Here is a 23,177-nt window from a genome sequence, read left to right as displayed (position 1 = left end):
TAAGGGTTCTTTATTCTCTGCCCTCAAAGGGCAGAAATATGTGGGAAGTGTTGTGATAAAGTATATATCTAGATATGCATTCATTCCTGGAATCACTTACCACATATAAGATCTAATATATACCATATATATTAGAAGAACTTAATTACAAGAATAATTTAAACATTCGGGATATTTGGGGGTTGTATTAGTAGGCTATCAAATAGTTGTGATTAATCTAGAAATGGTTCCTGGAGGAGTTCGGTGTTAAATTGTGATCCAAAGGGGGATATAGTATCAAATAACAGAGGAGAGATTCTCCACAGTAGGAGTTGGCCCCAGGAGTATTCCGAGGATGCCCATAGTAGCAACAGAAGAGGTGGGTACTGTGACAGGCAGTGAGAGCAAATGGGACTTTCCTAGCCTTGAAGACAGTGAACCAGATGTTTCAGAGTTGGGATTCAGAAAACAGTTGCTAGTGGTCCAGAAGGTGGTCATGATGAGGTGATGATGAGCACATGACAGAGCTGAAGCAGTAAACATGGAAACAAATTGACTCTGTTGTCCACATTAACTATTAATTTTGAATTACTAGAGGTGAAAAATCCAGTGAAAAGGAGATGTCGACAGACCAGGTGTGACAAAATGGAGAAAGGATTTGGTGATAGGTCAGAACTCCTATCATAGGAGGGTCAGGTTCCTAGAATTAAAGATCTTTCTAGATGATTTAATAGGAAATAAAGGCTAAATTGTGAGGAGGGGCATCTCTGTTCTTCTCTTGGTAATTAGTCCCTTCTCTATACTTTGTGCATTATTTTATTATCTTTATTGTCTATACTTATGTGTGAAAGTCAGTCATTCACCTATTTGTTCAACCGTTACTTACTGAGCATCTGCTAAGTGCTAGGGTATTGCAGCGAACAAAAACAGACAAAAACCACTTCCATCATGGAACTTATTTTCCAGCATACATAGAATGTCAAATGATGACTATGGAGAAAAATAAAGCAGAGAAGAGGAATGTGGATGCCTGGCTAGTGGGTGGGTATGTTCCCTTACCTTAGTCATACTGGGTGGGAAACACAACATAAGTGTAGTCTTAACATTTTTCCTGAAAAGTTTGTATTGAGCACACAGAGCTCCTCTTACCCTTCCTTTCTTTCTCCCTTGGTTGTCTCATCTGATGCTCTGGCTTTCATTGTGCATTTTATGTCATTTATCCTTGGACTAGTAGAGTTATATCGAATGCTGTTTGGAATTTCCAGCTTCCTACCTAACATCCCAACACTGGTTGTTCTGTAGGCATTTTAAACTCAACACATCCAAAATCAAATACATCCTCCCTTTAAAATCTTGTCCTTCTATTTTTTTTCCTCTTGATTGAGTGATATTACCTTAAACTTGGTCATTCAAGTCAGAATATCGAGTAGTCCTTGATTCCTCCTAAATTGGTACCTCTAATCGGACATCAAGCCCTCTTCAGTTTCTACTCCAGAGTCCTCTTCAATCTTTATTACTGATACATTCAATTATTCTGTGAACTTCAGTTGAATGCCTACTGTTTTCCAGCTACTATGCCAAGTGCTGGTAATACAAGAATAAATCAGACAAAGTAGTAGAGCCTAAGATAGAAACAGACCAATTTTCATAGCAAAGACACAGAGAGGACCAACCAAGGGAGTCAGAGCTGTGGCAGTGGTTGAGTTGGCTGTCGGAGAAGAAATTCCTGTAAAGTGGGAAAGAGACTAGATGGGGGCGTAGAGTTTTCAGAGGCATTGGTGTGTTTGGAGAATTGTGTGAAAATCAGAGTGACTACAAGACATGTTGTGCACAGAGTGGATAGTCAGTGCACGAGTCTGAGGGCGACTTCAAGTTCACTGGTGGACAGGGATTTCATTAACAGAGGGGAAGAAGAAGGGCTAAAGAAACAAGTCTTTGATGAGCTGAGTTTGACATGCTCATAAGTTATCCAGGAGGCAGCAGGAAGTAGAATCTAAAGTTGAGAAGAAGGGTCAGTACTGGGGATAAAGATCGAGAGCTCATCAGCATGACTATGGCTGAAACCATGGGAATGGATGATCAAGCTTAGAGAGCAAGACCCAGTGAAGACAAAAGACAACCAGTTTCCCTCCCTTATATCCCTCCTCCCCTGTCCTAGTCCCCTGGACTCCTACCCTTAGCCTCTTCTCTCACAGTCTTCCTCTAAATCCTGGCACAGGGAGTTACTTAAAGCACAGCTCCCAGTATGCCAGGCTCACTCAAAAATCTTCAGCATCGGGCTTCCCTGGTGGCGCAGTGGTTGGGAGTCCGCCTGCAGATGCAGGGGACGCGGGTTCGTGCCCCGGTCCGGGAGGATCCCACATGCCGCGGAGCGGCTGGGCCCGTGAGCCACGGCCGCTGAGCCTGCGCGTCCGGAGCCTGTGCTCCGCAACCGGCGAGGCCGCAACGGTGCGAGGCCCGTGTACCGCAAAAAAAAAAAAAAAAAAAACTTCAGCATAAAGCACAGACTCCTTAGCTTTGTGTTTAATACTTTTCATGGTTTGTGCCAAATGTACCATTTCATCTTAATTTCTGAGTGTTCCCTCCTGGCCACACCAGAGGAATTGACAGTCCCCGAAACAGGGCATTTACTCTCATGTCTAGCTTTGCTGTGCTATTTCCTCAGCCCAGAGGCAAAAGAACATGGCTTTGGAGTCAGGAATATTTTTTTTTAAATACTGGCTGACTTTTCCACTAAATAGAGGTGTTAACTTGAGCAATTAATTGAATCCCTCTGAATCTCTTTCCTCACATGCTAAAAGGTCAGATCGGATTATTGTAATTATTATAGCATATGTGGACATCTTTATAGTTGTCAGCATAAATAGGTGCTCAATAAAAGTTAAGTACCTTTTCTTACCATTCGTCTCTTCTCCACTTGCCATGATCATGTTTCATAGGCCAGACATTTAAAGTTTTATGCCTCTTTGAAACCTTTTAAAATGTACCTGGTCAGAACTCATTTTGTCCTCCTTTATGTTTCCTTGGCAGATTATATCACTTCAGAATATAAAACAAGTTGTCTGTTTCCTCTCCCATATTATAGGTTAATTGATGGTAGACATTATCTTTATAGTCCTATGTATCTTGCAACAGGTAGGGAATTGTTTGAATTGAATTCTAGGAGAAAGCTACTTTAAAATTTTCTCCTTTTTTTTTTGGTAGTAACTCTGTTGAGGTACAATTCACATACTGTATGATTCACCCACTTAAAGTGTATAATGCAGTGCGTTTAGTATATTCAGAGTTCTCCATCCATCATCACAATCAATTTTAGAACATTTTCATTGCCCTCAAAAGAAATCTTGTACCCTTTAGCCATCACTGCTCCCTTCCTTCCCACCAAACCTTCCATCCACCTCAGCCCTAGGCAACCGTTGATCTACTTTCTGTTGCTATAGATTTGCCTATCCTGGACATTTCATATAAATGGAATCATAAAATATGTGGTCTTCTGTGACTTGCTTCTTTCACTTGGTATGTTTTCAGGGTTCATGTTATAGCATGTATCAGTACTTCCTTTCTTTTTATTGCAGAAAAATATCCACTGTATGGATATACCATATTTTGTTTATCTTTTTATCAGTTGATGAACATTTGGGTTGTTTCTACTTTTTGGCTATTATGAATAATGCTGGATATTCATGTACATGTGTGGACACATGTTTTTCTTTTGTGTATATACCTAGGAGTGGAATTGCTGGTACACATGGTAACTCTATGTTCAACCTTTTGTGGAACCGCCAAGCTATTTTGTAAAGTTGCACTATCTTACATTTCCATCAGTAGTGTAGGAGGGTTCCAAGTTATCCATGTCGTCATCCACATTGCTATTATCTGTTTCTGATTATAGCCATCCTAGTGGAACAATATTTTATGAGTGACATATTCTTTTTTTTCTTAAAGTAATGAGAATTTATTGAAACAATACATGAGCAATTTAAGGTAAGAGGTGCAGTAAGGAAAGAGCCATCATGGAGAGCCAGATGCTATTCATGAAACTAAAGCAAGAACCTCAGCCCCGCCATACACTATTACCCAACAGCTTTTTTCTTGGCTTCCCCTTTCTCTCTGTCTAGAATGGCTTCCCTGTTCTAATTGTTTCTCTCTACTTGCTGCTCTACCTCCAGGTTTCTGCCAGTTCATAGCTTCTACTGCCTCACTGCTTTCTGCTTATATCCTACTCTTTCTGCATCTCGTCAATTCTGTTATATTCTTACTGACAGATTCTTAATTCACTCAATTAATATTTTATTCAGTGCCAACTGTGTAGCAGGCAATATTCTAAGCTATTGGGACCATTGGTGAAGAAAAGAGACACATATATCTGGCCAGGGACATGCAATAAATAATCAACATAATAAGCTCATATCTAAGTTCCTGGATAAAATGATACTCCTTTTTTTCTGTGCCAATTAGCAGGCTGGATTTTTCTTGCACAATCATTTTTACCTCTGTAATTGAGACTTGTGGTCCAGTTTAATAGAACACCTTTGATATGGCTATATTCAGTCTGTTAAGAGGTGATAAGCACCCTAGGAAAAGGAAGGGGACAAGGAAAGAGCGATCAAAAGTATCGGCAAAACGGAAGAGGCAGGCTCTAGGATTAAATAAAGTGATCAAGTTAAGCCGCATTGAGAAGGTGAGATTTGAGAAAAACTGGAAGGTAAGTGAGTTAGTCAAAGAGACACCAGAGAGAAGAGGGTTGTGGGCAGAGGAAATAGCCAGTTCAAAGGCCCTGAGGCAGGGGTTTGGGTGCAAGGATCAGCAGGGAAGCCATTGTGGCTGGATGAGAGTTAGCAAGGGAGAAGATAGAGGGAGACAAAGTTAGAGAGGCTGGAGGGCCACATCACTTAGGGCTTAACAAAAAGATATTGTGTGGGATGTAGTTAAACTCAACAATTATTCGGTGTTTTTCCAAACTTTGAACTTAACTGGGCATCCTGTATTTTCCCCGGCAACACTACTTGTAGGGCACTGTAAGAACTTTGACCTTTATTCTGAGGAGGTGAGCCACTGCAGTGTTTGGAGCAGAGGAGGGACACCATCCTACTCGGGTTTTTAAAGAATCACTCTGCCTGCTGTGTTGAGAATAGGCCACAGAGAATAAAGGTGGAAACAAGGGGTCTGGAGATTATTTGGGTAATCCAGATGAGACATGATAATGGCTCAGACCAGAGTGGTAACCATGGAGGTGGTGAGAAGCAATCAGATTCTGGGTATATGTTGAAGGTAGAGCCAAAAGAATTTCAACATGAATTGGATGTGGCATGTGTGTGAGAGAGAGAGAGGATTCAGGGTTGACTCCTAGACTTTTGGCTTGAAAACTGGAAGAACGGAGTTGTCGTGGAATGAAAAGAGAACATGGGTGGAGCAGGTTTGGGGGAGAGGACTGGATTTTATTTGAAGCATGCTGAGCTGTTGATAGGTCAAGTAAGATGAGGCATAGCCATCTGCCAGCCAAATTTTATGGTATTTCCCGTAAAAATATCCAGTAATATAATTTAAAGGGTCACGCCTTCATTGGGGACAGGTTTTTTACTTATCGTACTTTGTTTTGCATCTTATTGTTTAAAGGGTCTTCTTCATGCCTAAATGGCCAAATGACCTTTTTTTTAAAAAAAAAAAAAATGTTTAGGAAAAGAGTAGCCAGGTTTGGAATTCAATTTCCAGATTTCTCCTCCAGTATCTGAACTGCAAAACCAGACTGAATACCGACATCCCATTTTACTTGGCAGTATAATTCATTTTTCCATAGATGTTTTTCTTCATCCCCATTCATTTCCTTTAATCTGCGCTTCAACCTTTGAGAGAAAAGAATCGTACTACCCAGTGAGATTACTGCTCCGTGTCCTTCCAGAGGCTAAAAATATGCCCTGGAAATTGAGCAGACCTTCCCCTCCCCAAAATGCCTGGAACACAGTAGTCTAAGGGGTGGAATGAGCCTGTGAGTCCTTACTGCGCTCAGAGCCCAGATATCTGTGGACATTCGTTTGCCCTTCACTGTTTACAAGTGGTTTTGAAGAGATGACTGTTAGCTGCCTTTTCTCTTTTTACCCAAGTTTCTGGTTAAAATGACACTTTCTTTCTGCCCTGATTAGCAAGCGTGCTTTTTCTTGCACAATCATTTTGACTTCTTTTTCTTAGACTTGCGGTCCAGTTTAATTTGACAATTTTGATACAGCTGTATTTAAAATTGTCTGCAAATTTTACATCTATAATAGGACTGTGCATTTCTAAGGATCCACAGGAAAGAAATTGAAAACTCTGACTTTTTTTCTGCAGGCCTTACATACTACGTTGTTTTTAATCATAACATTTTAAATTGTCATGCTCTTTCAGAAAGCGTTTTTTCACAATAATTATTATGTTCTGTTTTTATGCCAAGAAGTGAGTGCTGATTAAATGACACACATTGTGTCTGCTGTGATTTGCAGGACTCGAGAGGGACAAGTTTGATAATAAAACGGTTTCTTTTGAGGAGCACATCAAGTCAGAACACAATATGTGGCATTATTTGTACTTCCTAGTCCTGGTGAAGGTGAAAGACCCAACTGAATACACCGGACCTGAAAGTTACGTGGCTCAAATGATTGTGGTGAGTGAGAAGAGGGTTTGCATCTGTGACTACGTTGCATTTTGTCTGCTTTCACCTTCCCTACCCTACCTTTCTCCCAGAACATAAAGTTTCTAGCAATCATTTTGTTAACTTTTAAATAGGACTGGTAGTCATTTAAGAGCCCCTCTCCTGGCTAAATCATTGGTTCCTAGTGGACTTCTTGGTTATACACACCAAATCTAAGCCTCAGGTGTGCAGATGGTATTTCCTGGAGAATTCTCTGTGCAGTGAATTCAGTCCTGTCTGTCATCCTCTGACCTCATGCCTCCTGTCATCACTAATGTCTCAATTCCCCAAACCTGGAACTTTGCCATTGGCAAAAGGAGATTCATACTTTAAGAAATTCCTTGAGTTGCAGAAATTAAGGATTTAAGCAATTAAATTGTGTTCGGGAGAGGATAATGTTCAGTCCCAATGGGAGAGCACTGGCTTTTTGTCAGCACACATTTTGGATAGATTGACTGGTGTTGGTGATGGATTTGCACTGATCTTGCTGCGTCCAGTTGCTTGTAACTCCTCCTTAAGATCAGTAGCATTGCACAGAGGGCGTGGTTGTCCATGATTTGAACTTTCTTCTGCTTCATAGAAGATTAAAACTAACAGGCTTAAAGAGAAGTCCAAGTTACAACTTTCTTGTATCCATGATACACAATTAGGGAGTGAGTATCATTGAATCTGATATAAATTCTTGTGTATAAACATAGCCATATATTGGATGTCTTCTCAAAAATCATCCTCCAAAATTGTGTTAATAACTCTTTGAGAATGAGACCTCAGAAGAGTCATGACCCTCTTTGATGCTCAGTCCCAAGGATAACATTTAGTAAACACCAAAGTGTCAGAAGAGCCAGGTAACAGTGGGTCTATGTCTTCCCCTCTGCGAACTTATCATCCACTTAGGAAGACATAAACTACAATATAGGGAAAAACCAAAGAACATTTTCAGAGGCTAACATCTCACTAAGTACAGGTTAATACTGCAGTAGTTTACCTTACCTGACAATATTTATGTGTCACAGGAGAGCTACATGTAAACTGAATTTTTATCATTCAGCATTTGCCATCCTGTCTTATTGACGTGCATTCTACCATAAGTTATTTTCTCTCCATTCTTCATATGACAGTGGGCAGAGCCTAACATTGTTTCTTTTTCTCCACAAATCCTTTTCTGCCCTCTCTCCCTTCTACATTAGGAAAAAAGGTAATCATTTTGAGGCTATGCACTCATAGTCATCATTTAAACAGTCTTGATCTCAAGATGCTCAGAGACTATGTGAAACATTTTGTTTCTTCTTGCTAGGGGAGAATCATGTACAGCATTGCATTTAAAACGTGACTTCACACTGCTAGATTTTACCAAAGTTTGACTAAATTGAATTAATATGTATTTGGCAGGCATCCATCATGTCCCTCGGACTAAAAGATTGCAGGGAATACGCTGGAGTCTGAAATGTCCCTTCTGTGCCAAGGGATTTAGAGCTTACTAAGAAGAGGAGGGGGCAATAAACCCAAAGTAAAACAGGCTAAGGTCCCCAAGAGTGGAACAGATGGAAGTCTGGGAAGGCTTAAAGATGTAAAGTGCCATCCAACTGGAAGGTGGTGGAGGGGAATTGGTGTGTGTGTGTGTCTGCGTGTGCATTACATGAGACGGGGTAGAGTTTGTGCAGATGGGGAGTGTCTGCTGGATTCAGAGTGAGTTCCTGTAAGAAAGAGCAGCCTGAACAAAAGCATAGAAATGGGACATTCAGACACTCAGGGGATAGTTAGTCGCCCGGTTTCACTGGTACACACTTTACGTGTCAGGAAGTTCTGAGAGATATGACCCAAGAAGTAGATTGAACTTTTGAGCAAGAAGTGTAGGTATTTGGACATTATTTTCTCTCAGCAGTGGGAAGCCACCGAAGATTTTACCTAAGGGAAGAATGTGGCCTGGGGAACAGTGCTTAGGAAGTTGTGTGTCGGCTGGTTGGGAGAAGGGAAAGATGAAATCAGAGGTAGCATTTGGCAGCTGGTGAGATTAGGAGGTGGGTGTGGAGAAGCGGGGCAAGGGGAGGACCGCGAGATGAGACAGACACTCCCGCCACTGTGAGCCGGATCATTGGGAGAAAGGTGGTGAACGGTTTCAGAAAGTCTCTGTTAGGAGGAGAAACCAGTCAGAGAAGAAGACTTGTGGATTTTGAAATGAGACCGGAGGCCGAGTCATGGGTTAGGAGGGCCGGTGTAGTGACAACAGCGTGGGCCTTACAGCCAGAAAGATCTGAACTCCAACACTGGCTCTAGCACATATCTTCTGTGTGGTCTTGATGTCTCGGGTGAGTCTTCAAACCTCCCTGAGATTCTGCCTCCTCACCTAAAAGGGAGAAAATTGGTGTGAGATCAGTGAGATGACATGTAAAAAGTGTCCAGCTCGGGACTTCCCTGGTGGTCCAGGGGTAAAGAATCCACCTTCCGATGCAGGGGACGAGGGTTCGATCCCTGGTCGGGGAGCTAAGATCCCACATGCCGTGGGACATCTAAGCCCGTGCACCACAACTAGTGAGCTCGTGCGCCTCAACGAGAGAGCCTGCGTGCAGCAACAAAAGATCCCACGTGCCTCAACAAAGATCCCATGTGCCTCAGCTAAGATCCCGTATGCTGCAACTAAGACCCGACACAGCCAAAAAAATAAAGGAAATAAATAAAATATTTTTTTTTAAAAGTGTCCAGCTCATGGTAGATACTCAGTAATTGACAGTTTTCAGTGGGATCGTCCACGTGGAATGACAGTTGCAGGTTAGCAAGAGGTGGGAGAAGGGAGAAATGCAGAGAGAGGGGAAGAGAAAGCCAGAGACAGAACCTGGGGGAATCTCCCATTTAGGAAAAAAGAGAAAGACAAGTAAAATAAGTAGAAGAGAAGACACTGAAAAGGGTAGAAGAACCAGGCAATGGAGTGTGTTAGAAGCCAAGAGATAAGTATTTCCGTGTCAGAGTTCACAGCATCAACTGCTGCAAAGAGGAGACAGGTCCAAGCCTTTGGATTTTGTGATAAGGAAATCACCAGGTGACTTTCACTGTGAGAGAAGACTGCTGCAAAAACGTTGACCCATCTTTAGCTTTCACGTTAAGACCCGCACTTTGCAGGGCTCTTGTGCTTGAATTTTTAAGACATACTGATCCGTGTGTCTATCCATCCTCTCCTGTCAGAACTCTCTCCAGAACCAGGACAGGAGGGAGGACAGCCCACAAGCTTATTGCAACATGAACTGTCTCATTCTCATCCAAGCAGTGCACACCCAAGAGAACAGGCACTGGTCCTGGATTTTAATGGGCAGGAGAAGAAAGAGATATTAAGCTTTGGAAGGATGGAAACAAAAAGTCACTTGCCGGTAAGAGTGTTCATTTACTGAAATAGCCTTTCTGGAAAACTTCTAAAAATCTGTAGTTGATGAACCCAGTTTGGAAAATCTGTTACTCCAGGCTCCTTGGAGATTATGGCCTCCTAATCTTGACCCTCCTAGAGAGAGAAGATTTTTAGAACACATGGCAAGTTGGAGCATGTCTGTAGCTCAATTCAAAGACTACATTTTCTCTCCCTCCAGGTCAAAGGTAACTACTCTTAACAGTTTGGTAGGAAAACTTCCATTTTGCTACCACTTTAATATTTGGTCCTTAAAAATAGGTGCATTTACCAAGTTGACTTAAGTGCCTGTTTATCAATAGAGCTTTAGAGGAAGTTTTTAATTCTTCATAATTGATGTAGCTTTTTACCCTCAAGGATTTATATGCAAAATAAAATAAGGAAGTCCTTCACATTTGTTCACAAAACAGCTCATCTGAATTCTACACACTTTAAGCCTGGTTTGTACCTAGAGGCCCTTAGAAAATGTTTCCTGTCTTCTGGTGAAATGAGAAAAACAAGAATATAACAAGTTTGGGGATGTTTCTCCCTCTGTATATTTTTTCGCCTCCAATACTTCAAACTTTATTCTTTACTACTAGGTCCCATAAGGAATATTTATACTAATGTGCATTAAAACATACATTATAAATAAATTAATATATTGCTTCTAGGGGTTAGAATCTTAGGAAATACATTTGTGCCTCTACATCCCTCTAGTGACAGGATCAAGACCCTGAAATATTAACAGAAGCTTAACACTTCCTCACTTCTGCCTTCAAACCCTACACCAAGCTGTTGGACTATCCACTGTCTGAGTCTTTGAATTAACACAAAACCTCTTCTGGGATATTGTTAGGGGAGATGTGAACAGATCACGCACGGCATTTGGGGAATATATTTTCTTCTGGCAAACAAACTCTCATTTTCGATAAGAGAATTGATATTTTGAGCTAGTATTTATTGGGGACAGAAAGTAAGAGACAGAAAAGAAAGGATCATGCAGAAAAGTAAAAGTAATGAAAGAGAATCCAGTAAACTAGGAGGAAAGGGTCTAAGAGGATAAGTCCCTCAGCCTGTGCTAGTAATGGCCTGTGAGCATCGCTAAGCCCTTTTGCCTCTCCCATTACTCATAGGATGATATTGAAGAGGAACAAACAAAATAGAGATCATTAGAAAAAATGCCCAAGGCTTTTAGAGGTTTCTCTAACACTTTGGAGACGTTTTCAGTTGTTCGTTTGCTGAGGTATGTTAAGGACCTTTGGGAATATTTAGTACTTAATTTGACAAACAGTGGGATCAAAACCAGAGGTGCCTGGAAGGACAGGTACCACATGTGTGTTCAGAGAACTGCCCACGTGTTCTGGTGTACTGGGCTGCAACCCAGACCCTGGTTGACCATATGCCCCGTGACCATGGCTTTGTGGGGACCAGCTTCTCATTTTAGCACGTGGCACTTGTAAGCTCTTCTGCTTATTTGATTCTTGACTAAAACTTCTTTGTGGACATCATAGGGATGTCAGCTGGGACAATTTAACTCATGTTTTTTGAGGGTTTTTTTTTTTGGTTTTTAAATTTTTATTAGAGTAGAGTTGATTTACAGTGTTGTGTTAGTTTCTGCTGTACAGCAAAGTGAATCAGTTATGCATATACATATATCCACTCTTTTTTAGATCCTTTTCCCATATAGGCCATTATAGAGTATTGAGTAGAGTTCCCTGTGCTATACAGTAGGTCCTTATTAGTTATCTATTTTATATATAGTAGTGTGTATATGTCAATCCCAATCTCCCAATTTATCCCTCCCCTCCCCTTCCACCCTGGTAACCATAAGTTTGTTTTCTAAGTCTGTGAGTCTGTTTATGTTTTGTGAGCTCGCTTGTATCATTTTTTTAGATTCCACATATAAGTGATATATGATATTTGTCTTTGTCTGACTTACTTCACTTAGTATGATAATCTCTAAGTCCATCCATGTTGCTACAAATGGCATTATTTTATTCTTTTTATGACTGAATAATATTCCATTGTGTGTGTGTGTGTGTACGTATACACACACACGCGCGCGCACACACACACATATATATACATACCACATCTTCATTCATCTGTCGGTGGGCATTTAGGTTGCTTCCACGTCCTGGCTATTGTAAATAGTGCTGCTATGAACATTGGGGTGCATGTATCTTTTCAAATTATAGTTTTCTCTGGATATATGCCCAGGAGTGGGATTGCTAGATCATATGGTAGTTCTATCTTTTAGTTTTTTAAGCAACCTCCATACTGGTTGTACCAATTAACTCATGTTTTTGTTAACATAATAATTGTCGTGACACAAAAAATAATTGTAAATTTCTTGAAGGCCACAACCAGGAATAGAGTAGCTTTTGTTCTGTGTAAGACCAGGGCAGATGATAGCTATAATATATATTAAAAGCAATTCGATAGACACTGAGTGCCTCTTACATGCTAGCAGCTGTGCTGTGGGTTTGATACGTAAAGATAAATAAGAAGTAATCTCTTCCTTCAGGAAGCTCAAAACGTTTATTCAATGAGTAAATAAAATAATGAGTGAATTAACAAAAGAACGGTTTATTCTTAGCCCTCTGGTAGTTGGACATAATTTACGGAAAGATACACCAAAATAGCTGCAGGAGTTGAGAACATGAATTTCTCATTAGGCAAATGTCATCTTTCCCCTCTTTTAAAATCGGAAGATAAAGACACAGCAGGAATGTTATGCCACCTGAACCAAGTATAATGAATGCAATATTAAAAATCGGGTGGCTGATTTGAGAGACAGGCAATTTAATCCCTCTGTCGTCTCTCTCAGTATTTCTGAAGGCTGACCCATCCCATATATACACAGATCCTCAGGAGTGCCCCTGAAGCTGCTGTCCTAGCAGAGGGGCAAGCATGCGCATTGGTGGGTTGTTCAGCATAATTCACCCTTCAGAATGAATTCTTCCTTGCATAATCTGTTAAGGCCTCAGAAAGAGAGGGATTGTCCTTTTAATGAGATAGAAAAGAAATGTAGTCACCCAGAAGGAAGGAAAATAGCTAAGAATTTTCCAGATGTTGTTTTCTGTGTCTGGAACTCAAAATCAATCTCGTTTAGTTAAACCGTATTTTTGAGCCGTAACTATTGGAGGGAGGATATATTTGGACTCGTGAAAGACATCAAGTCTTCTAAGATTTGTATGTACCCTTCCTGCATTAGCACTGTTTGCCAACTTAATTTCTGCCTTATTGTCCTGTGTCATAATTATGAAATTATATGTTCTGATCCTATTATTTCCAATTTACGCTAATTGTGTAACTGGATCTAATTAAGCCAATTATGTAACTGCTCAATCTTTAAAACCTATTTTAAAGACGTTAGAACATAATAAGACACTTTTAAAATGCTTACATTTCAAGGCAAGCTGGGGGCGGGAGGCTGTAGCTTCAGAATGCACAATTAAGAAGGAAATGTCTACATACAAGGAGATGCCACCTCTACTGTCCACATTTTAAATCCAGGCATGTGTCTTCTACTTAAGAGGGATCTTTTTCAGTTCCCAACTCTGGATTTCATTTTTGTTGTGGGACCTATCCTATACATTATCCTAATTTCCTATTTAGTATTCGTACTATAATCCATGAGTTACCACATATTTGTGCACGTTAACGTCTTTCTAATTCTCTTCTTATTTTGAAAATAGAGATAGAAATGGTGACTATTTAACAGTGTGGCTGTACACGGAGTCTTCATCTCAAAGACTGTCCTCAGCGCCGGAAGTGAGGGTGGAAGGATTTGGGCCAAATTGTTTTAAATGAGATTCGGATGGAAGTGGGATGAGGAATGAGGTCGAGGGCAGGCACTTGAGGCGTGGACCCTCAGATGTCATTGACTGCTTCCTGAATTGATCAGAAACGGAATCTGCTGGTGTCTGGGTAATAGTCCTCAAAGTTCAAGAAGCTAAAGTGGCTCTTGTTAGTTTTTCTAATCAGTGTCTAAGGAGAAGCTCAGCGTCAGGGAAGGCACCTGGGCATCAAATTCTGAAGTTTGACTTCCTAGGATTCCCATTTATAAGATCGATGACGACTTATTCCCTCTGAACTTCACATGACCCATCATTGAAGGAAGTGTAATCAGACAGTCAGCACTCAGAATAGAATAAGGTGAATTGTCTGGAACCTGGAGGCCTCCTGCTGTGCCAGACCCTGTCCCTTTAGCCGCCAGATCATGGGGAGAAGGGGGAGGTAGCGATCCCAGGGAAAGAACCTGGGCAGAGAAGGCTACAGGGTCATGGAGTCGGGGAGCGGGATTTGGAGGGCTTGGGACAGCAGGTAATTTGGCAACTGGGAGATACTGCAACAGTTTTAGCAACTAGTACAGCCATGTCTATGCAAACCAGCTGAACATTGACCCTGTATATAACAAGACTTCCCTTGCAGAGTTGCTACCAGGATTAAATCAAATCATGCACACTAACAGTACTATGACTAATGGGACTTCCCTGGCGGTCCAGTGGTTAAGACTTCGCCTTCCAATGCAGGGGACGCAGGTTTGATCCCTGGTCGGGGAGCTAAGATCCCACATGCCTTTTGGCCAAAAAAACGAAACGTAAAACAGAAACGATATTGTAACAAATTCAGTAAAGACTTTAAAAAAATGGTCCACATCAAAAAAGTCTTTAAAAAACAGAAACAGTACTATGACTAATATAAATTGACATTCGATGAGTGCTATTTGCTGGATGCTGTGCAGTTTGACATGCATGATCTCTTTAAAGGCCTTGTATCAACCCCGGGAGGCAGTCTGATGTGATTATCCCCATTCTACACATGAGGAAACTGAGGCTTAGGGAGGACACAGCCAGCAGAAGGGGATGCTGTGTCGGTTACGTGCAGGACACATGCAAGTGGCCAGCGCGCGTGCTGTTGTTCTACGATGATGCTGTTAGTTGTGTAAAGCTAGCAGCAATGCTTCCTGTGAGGGCGGGTGCCCAGCACAAACTTCATGCTCTACAGAAGAGGGACCACAAATGTGCCCTGCAGGCCAGGGCTGGGAGTAACCTGGCTGGGAGACAGGAAGTCAGCAGAGAAGCCTACAATGGCAGGAAGGCCTGAGAGGAATACGCATATGGAAACTGTCCTCGTTCAGCTCTAGCTGGCAACTGCAAGTTTCCTGCAAAGATTAGAAGGGTTACAATGACAATTATTACAGTTGCAGGCAAGAAAGAAGGAACAGGACATTTCCATTTAATTTGACAAGCATTTACTGGAAAGACTATGCATGAGGCACTGATGGAAACGAGAATAAAACATCATCACTGCCCTTACAGACCCACAGTGTGATAGAAAAGACAGGTATATTCACCAGAAACTATAGTGCCAATCGGAACTCCCATGAGAGAGATAATAGACGTTCAGACACACAGTAGCTGGAGAAATCTTAAAACAAATTATACCAGTACACCCCTGATTTATTAAAACGCTTCAGTGGTACTTGGAATAAAATTTAGACTCTTCCCCGTGGCCCCCTTATGCCATCTGGCCACAGCCGACTTCACCAATTCCATTCCATCCCACCTTCCTTAGCCCATGACAGTTCAACCACATTGGCCCTTTTCTTTTTATCGAAAATGCCACACTTTTCCCTGGTCAGTACCTTGGTGTGTGGATGCCTTCCATTTGCACTTGTTGTCCCCCAGCTCCTTCCATGCCTGGCCCCCTCCCTTACACCCCCATTCTGGTTACTTCCTTTCCTGTTACCCATGAGAGCACTTATATTCATCTGACCCAATATTGTTTTTATACTTATTGACATATTTATTCCTCTCCACTACGACTCAGGCATTTACACATCTGTTTCGTTCACTGCTGATTCCCAGCCCCTAAATTAACGCCCAACACATAGTAGACACTCAGCATAGATCTGTTGAACAAAGTAAATAAGACATTGAGGCACTGGAACCCAGGTGACAAGACAGCCCTTTCTGGCTGGAGGCTCCAGGGACAACTACGCAGAGAAGATTAGGAGGAGAATTGGGCCTTAAAAAATGAGGATTTTGTCAGAAGGGATGGAGAGGAATATATTCCGGGTGAAGGGTGTGTCTCTAAGCGGAAGTGTAAGCAGAGAAAAAGAAAGAAAACTAATTCAGTGTATACTATGTGCTAGCAGCTTTGCATGTTATCCTATTTAATTATACCCATCTTATGTTCATTGAGGCTCAGAGAAGCTTATTACTTATCCAAGGTTCTCAGTAAATAGGGTTTTTTTGTTTTTTTTTTTTTTTTTTTTCCCCTGGTTTTGTTTTTTTTTTTTTTTTTTTTATCTTAGTAAATCATGTCTTAATTGTTTACAGCTAGTATTTGGGTGAAAATATTCTTATATGACCCTGTTTTAGAGAATAAGAACAGGCAGCGCCACTGCAGAAGTAATCTCTTTGCTTTTTTTTTGGCGGTACGCGGGCCTCTCACTGTTGCGGCCTCTCCCGTTGCGGAGCACAGGCTCCGGACGCGCAGGCCCAGCGGCCCTGGCTCACGGGGCCCAGCCGCCCCGCGGCATGTGGGATCTTCCCGGACCGGGGCACGAACCTGCGTCCCCTGCATCGGCAGGCGGACTCTCAACCACTGCGCCACCAGGGAAGCCCAGTAAATAGGGTTTGAACCAGGATCCAAACACACATTTTTCTGGCACGTTTGTATATGATTTTACCTTTAGCTATTCCATCTCCTAGTGAAGAATCAAGTCGAATGACTAAGGTCAAATATATGTTAAGTTCAGTGTTGGAGAAAAGGGAGGGCAAAAAAACCCAAACCCCAACCAAAAGACAGCCTTTGGAAGGAGGAAATCTCTTTCTGCTTCTCCAACACGTATTTTAAGGAATTAGAATCCTTAGTCTTTAAGCTGCAGTAGTTGAGGTATGATCCAGAATGCCTTAAAACTGCAAACCAATAAATCTTTTTCCATCATTGAAAGATTTGTTCATCCAATAAACGCAGGCTCACAGTCTGAGTGCTTACTGTGCCCCAGGCACTGGGCTGCCTAGGGATTCAAGGTTGAGGCAAATACCGTAGCTTCCTTCAGGAAACATTGGTGAAATACAGCAGAGAAATCAAATAAAGGGTGGTGATGGCCCAGTGCAGCTGTGGGGCCTGCTGCAGAGCAGACAGCCTGGGCAGGGAGGCTTCACGGGGTCAGGCCTGGATGCTTGGGTGAGTCAGTAAATGAGGAGGGAGCAGGTGGAGGGAGCAGGTCAGCCTGTCCAGGGAGAGAGTGAGGCTGTCCAGGAGGAAATGTAACTAGGAGCCTGATCACAAGGTCCTTGTGTGCTCGCAAGTCTTTACCCTGAAAGCTAAGGGAAGCCCTTCAGAGATATTAAACCAAAGAGACAAGGTCAGATGTGCATTTTAGAAAGTATGTTCCATAACAGTGTAGGAAACGTATTCAAGGGGGCCTTCCTGGAGCAAGGAAAAAAAGAAAAAAAAAACGGGTAGAAAGATTTCATTTCCTAGCAACAGTGATGAGAGCTGGTATGAAATGCCACTGCGGATTGAGAGGAAGTGAAGAGTATGAAAGGATTCAGGCAGAAGACTCACCGAAGACAAGAGGAAAGAGGTTTCAGTCTCTGGCCTTGGACAGTTGGGGGTGCTGGGTTGAGCAGTGGGGCCCAACCCAACTCCTAGGAGTTCCTCAAGGGCCAGCTGAGATGTGATGATATCAGTGTCCAAGTGCACAGGAACAATTTGCGTGTCTAAGTGCATATGTCCAATAAGAAACTGAATAGATGGGTCTCCAGTTCCCATAAGGAGTTAGAAAAGATCAACTACCACAGGGGGAAGATTTCCAGAGCATAGAGCAGTGGGTGGTATGTAGTAGATACTGAATAAAAATTTGTTAAATGATCATAAAATTTATACACCACCGGAGTATACTTGATAGCCGAAATCACAGATTTGGATGAAGCGCTCCAAGGGAAACTATACAGAGTGAGTAAATCAGAGAAACACGCTCCTAGACAGACGGGCACGAAACTGTAACTTATTTAATACTGATAATAACAACTAATGAGAATAATAATGTGTAGGTCCTACCACCCAGATTTTACTCATCAAAAAGTAGAACCAGAAAGGAGGAAAACAATCTTCATAGGAGAGCTCCGAAAGACGATTTTAACTTTTCATCAGCCAGCGAACCTAGAAGTGTTTTGGTCAATATGTGGATATCCTGTAACCCAACACTGATTAATAAGTTTTAGTGTGGAATTATGCCGCAAACCCAAATGTTTAGAGCAAAGTGACTTGGGCTTTGTTCAGTCTATAGAAGCCTCTCTGAAATGGCGACCCATCCTAAGGCATTTATTTGAAGCTTATAAAGGGATGCTCACATCTCTGATTCTCATAACCTTGATAAAAAGATTTCTTCCCACCATGCCAATGAAAATTCTTGTTTCAAAGTTCTAGTCATTACTGTAAGATCTTGTTCCATTCTCAGTTGGCTTTCTGGAATAATAATGTTCACATTGTTAGGACTGATACATTTTACTCAGAAATCCTGGCTTTCTTCCAGAGAGTAACAGATGCCATCAAAATGTAAGTTGTGGGAGTGAGAACTATATACTGTAAAGCCACACAGCTTCTGTCTAATGGTTTTTAATAGGCCAGCATAGCCTGTGCCACATCGTGCGCCTGTGCTCCGCAACAGGAGAGGCCACAGCAGTGCAAGGCCCGTGTACCGCAAAAAAAAAAAAAAGTGCTGAGAGAACAGATTTTTGTCTAGCTTACTTCAAGTTCCCCCTGGGGTCGGGGGTTGGTGCAAGCTTTGCCCTTATCTTGTCTCTGTGGAGGGAGCCACAAAGGACGTGTGTTTCATTTCCAAAGGCTACATTTTAGGCTTCTTCAACTGAAGAACTAACTTAACAGCATTTTTCAGTCATGTAATTACCTTTTTAATTTTTTCCCAACATTTGAAAAAGTTCCAATACAAAGCACACATTTCACTTTAGAAAGAATATCCTTCTGCATTGGTGTCCTGCTGTCATTATTAACTCTTAAGAAAGAATTCAAATTGTTTGTGTCATTCTGTGAGATTATTGATTGATTAGCATTTCAAACACAACTGACATTAAAAAAAAAAAAAACGACACCAGTTCACCAGGATCTGAAAATCAAAAATAGCCAAATTCAGGCGTGGTTTATTTGCAGAGGTACTTATAACTTGACAAAGAGATAATTACCTAGGAATTTTCTCTTGCCGGCTGGGTACCATGCTGTGATATAAAGGCCCTTGGCCCTGGTTCTACCTGTGACTTTGAGAAGAGACTTGACTGCCATGCACATCAACTCCTCATTCACAATGAGAATCTAAGTGGTTTCCAAAGTCTCTTCATCCTAGTTCTAAAATGCTGACAACTCTTAATATTTAAAATATTTCTTTATACTAAATTTTGAGTATGTTAATGTTTGTTTTCTATTACAAGCCGGAAGCAGTTGTGGTAGGAATTTTGGAGTGGTCCGAATTTGACTGTTACCATTTTGTTCACTGGGAGGACTGTGGGTGGACTGACCCCTCCCCCAACCCTTGCTGGAGTCTGGCTGTTAAATGGTAGTTGGTCTACTGTCCACATGATAACACATCCATGCTGCTGGGATTCCCCAGAGGACAGCACTGGTTAGGACCAGACTATGAATTTTCCTCTAAGACTTGGAGCCTCACCTCTGAGAGAAAACTCAACTGTGGTTCCAGTGGGGGGTTGGGAAGTTTCCACTGTCTCAGCTGCGCTACAGGGCATCAGAGAATACCTGTTTCCTGAATGAGCGCCTAGTACCATTTGGAAGCACTAAACCCAGTTTGAAATATCATTTTAGCAGACAAAGACATAGTGCCAACAGATATATAACAAGAAAACTCATTTTACTGGAGGATGATAAGATGTATTGTTACTTAAGAAGGTCATGCCTTCCTCACTTTGTCCTCTAGTGTCTAACTCATTTGTGCCCAAGTACCCAAGGATGAAATAAGAGTGTGGAGTGTTCAAAGGGAGTTACTGGAAGGAGGCTGTGTGTGAGAGAGACACAGCATGGCATGGTGTTTAGACACGGACTTGGGGGCTTGTGCAGGTACTTTAACCTTCTTATGTCTCAGTTTCTTCATCTGAAAAATGGGTAATCATCCCTACCGCTAGGATTTTTATAAGACTAAACAAGTTAATAGTTATACAGTATCTGACGCAGTGTAAATGTTACATGAAAATTTAAAATATATATGAGTGTCTGGGGATCAGAATAGCATTTCAAGGCTCAAGAAATTATTATTTATTTAACAACTTTTATATTTAGTGCCTACCATGTTTGTTGTAATGGGTTAGATCATATAGGAGAGCACAAATAAAGGACGGATGAATTCCCAGCCATCAAGAAGCATGGGCCTAATTTGGAGAGCATAATGTGTGGTCACGAAGGTTGGTTGATAATACCACGTAGCAATGTTTGATGAGCTGCAGATGAGGAGCTCTCCTGCAAGTTAGGGAGAGAATGTTGTGTGTAAAGGAAAGAAGCAGATTCGAGTAATGATATCAAAGCCTAGGTGGAACCATCCCCAGATTAGGTTGGGCTAAATGGTAGCAGTAATTCATCGTTCAGGATGAGGAGTTTCCGCGTGATCTTGCAAACAAATGAGAGACGTTGGCAATTTTTAAGTAGAGGAACTATATGACTTTTTTAAATGGTTTTTTTTTTAATGGAGTATCATATAGTTCATAGTAGGATGTAATGAAAGGGCAAAGGCTGGAGGAAGGGAAACCAGTGCCCATCACTCTGATGGAAAACGTGATGGAAGGAACTTGGAATAAGAAGGAAGGGTGTGGGGCTTCCCTGATGGCGCAGTGGTTGAGAGTCCGCCTGCCGATGCAGGGGACGCGGGTTCGTGCCCCGGTCCGGGAAGATCCCACATGCCGCGGAGCGGCTGGGCCCATGAGCCATGGCAGCTGAGCCTGCGCGTCCCGAGCCTGTGCTCTGCAACGGGAGAGGCCGCAACAGTGAGAGGCCTGCGTACTGCAAAAAAAAAAAAAAAAAAAAAAAAAAGAAGGGTGTGGTGGGACCAAGATTGGACCAAGAGTGAGGATGGGCTGTTGTCCTGTTCCATCACCCAGCAACCGGCCGGTCTTGCCCCCCAACACCTGCCTCTCTCCCTGTGCCCAGCCTCCCTGACTTTTCCCCTGAGCTTTCCAATTCTGCCAACCTTGTCTTCCCCTGCTATTCCCTTCCCCTGGAATGTTTATCTTCAGGAACTAAGATCCTCATTCCTGGCCAAGCCCACTAAGACCCCAGGCCCTTGATGAGAGCACCCGGTTATATCTTTACAAAGTCCTCACCACTATCTGAAATGATTTGCCTTGTGAATGTGCTGACTTTCTTTGGTCTTTGTTTCTCTGGGAACTGGACTCTTGACTGCGCTGCTCACTGTTTTCCCAGTACCCAGAACAGCTTCTGGAATAAAAAGGCTCTCAACAAATATCTATTGAATAAGTGAATAAATCACTGATCTCTGAGGCCCTTCCAGACCTGATTTTTCACTCTCTGATTCTACCTGACAGATAAAAGAAGAAAACTATTAGCTGACAATGGATTTAAGAGAAAGGAGAAAAAGACTGAGGTTGCAGGTTTGGGTGACTAGAAGAATACTTTTTTTCCCCCCAAATCATGCAGGGAAACGGTAATTTTGGTTACCACCTCATTCCGTGTATGATTACAATGGACCATCCATCCAGAGGTTCCTGATGATAACAAAACTGGGGTCCAGGAGAGTAGACTGACCAAAACTGAACATGAATTATGGAACTCATATGTGAAGTTCATGTTTGCTAACTGGTGGTAATAACAAAGATTCATTTATTTAAAACTATTAGTGTAGCTATTGATATTTGAATGAAAATCCTACATTTTCATTCAAATAACCTAAAGGAACATGTTAAGAGCTTTTAGCATGGTAAATCAGTGTTAACATGTAATAGTTACATGAATTTGCTCACTGTTTAGTACAGAGTGGTGGTGAGACTCAAGGCCTCCCTTTTCGTTAGGACCTGACTATGGATAAATCATTCTCCTCAGGTCTGTTCTGTCTTGTACAGCTATGGTGACCTGGGATGCTATTCTGATACCAGTCATTATAGCAATACAGTTCTGGTGGTAACCACCCAGAGTTAGCTCAGACCCCACAAGTTATGGGCCATTGTCCCTAACAAGACTGCCCTGACTTCAGATGCCAGCTGCACTTTGGGTGTTCCCAGGCCACCTGCACTCTGACCATAAATTCAGAGTTTCACATGAGCCCTTCATGTTTGATAGTTCACTAGAGTGACACACAAAACTCAGAGATGCACTATACTTACAAATACAGTTTTGTTTTTTTTTTTTTTGTTTTTTTTTTTTTTTTTCTTGCGTTATGCGGGCCTCTCACTGTCGTGGCCTCTCCCATTTGCGGAGCACAGGCTCCGGACGCGCAGGCTCAGTGGCCATGGCTCACGGGCCCAGCCGCTCCGCGGCATGTGGGATCTTCCCGAAACGGGGCACGAACCCGCGTCTCCTGCATCGGCAGGCGGACTCTCAAGCACTGCGCCACCAGGGAAGCCCACAAATACAGTTTTATTATAAAGGATTTAGATTGAAAACAGCCAGATGAGATTTGGGTGGGTTTCAAACACAGTGCTTCTGTGCCCTCCCTCTGTGGAACAGGGTGCATCCTCCTTCTAGAACAGAGATGTGTTCACCAACCAGGAAGCTTCACTGAGCTGTGGTGCCCAGAGTTTTTGTTGGGGTTTCAGTAGATAGGCACGGTTGACATTTTGTGACATTTGTCACATGATTGAACTCAATCTCCAGCCCCCTTCCCCTCCCTGGAGGCTGGGCTGACTCAAAGCCCAGACCTTCTAAATCACATGGCTGGTGTTTCTGGTAACCAAGCCCCATCGTGAGTCATCTCATCACTCAGCAGACACTGAGGTGTGACCCAAGGGGCTCATGAATGACAAATACACTTCTATTAGATGAGAACCGCCCTGTCTGGAAGAAGAGATGAAGACCAGTCACATTATACAGCAGATGTATTCCCCATTTTCTGACATGCGTTTTGTTGCTTTTTTTTTTTTTTTTTTTTTAAGTAGTTAATTGTAAAAG

At 42.1% G+C, this 23,177-nt stretch overlaps 1 protein-coding gene across 1 annotated transcript in view; it reads left to right on the top strand.

Annotated features, from left to right (window-relative positions):
- The window catches only part of ITPR2 (inositol 1,4,5-trisphosphate receptor type 2), a 547,001-nt gene that overhangs the window by 487,317 nt on the left and 36,507 nt on the right, over positions 1-23,177 (top strand). Inside the window, exon 55 of the mRNA XM_007446283.1 lies at positions 6,456-6,616. Coding sequence (XP_007446345.1) covers positions 6,456-6,616 — 161 coding nt within the window. The remainder of the gene's footprint in view (positions 1-6,455; positions 6,617-23,177) is intronic.

The sequence above is a fragment of the Lipotes vexillifer genome, unplaced genomic scaffold (genome assembly GCF_000442215.2).
Source record: "Lipotes vexillifer unplaced genomic scaffold, Lipotes_vexillifer_v1.1 scaffold477, whole genome shotgun sequence".
NCBI classification, from domain to species: domain Eukaryota; kingdom Metazoa; phylum Chordata; class Mammalia; order Artiodactyla; family Lipotidae; genus Lipotes; species Lipotes vexillifer.
The sequence above is the reverse complement of the archived record's forward strand: the minus strand, read 5'-3'. Positions and strand labels throughout refer to the sequence as shown.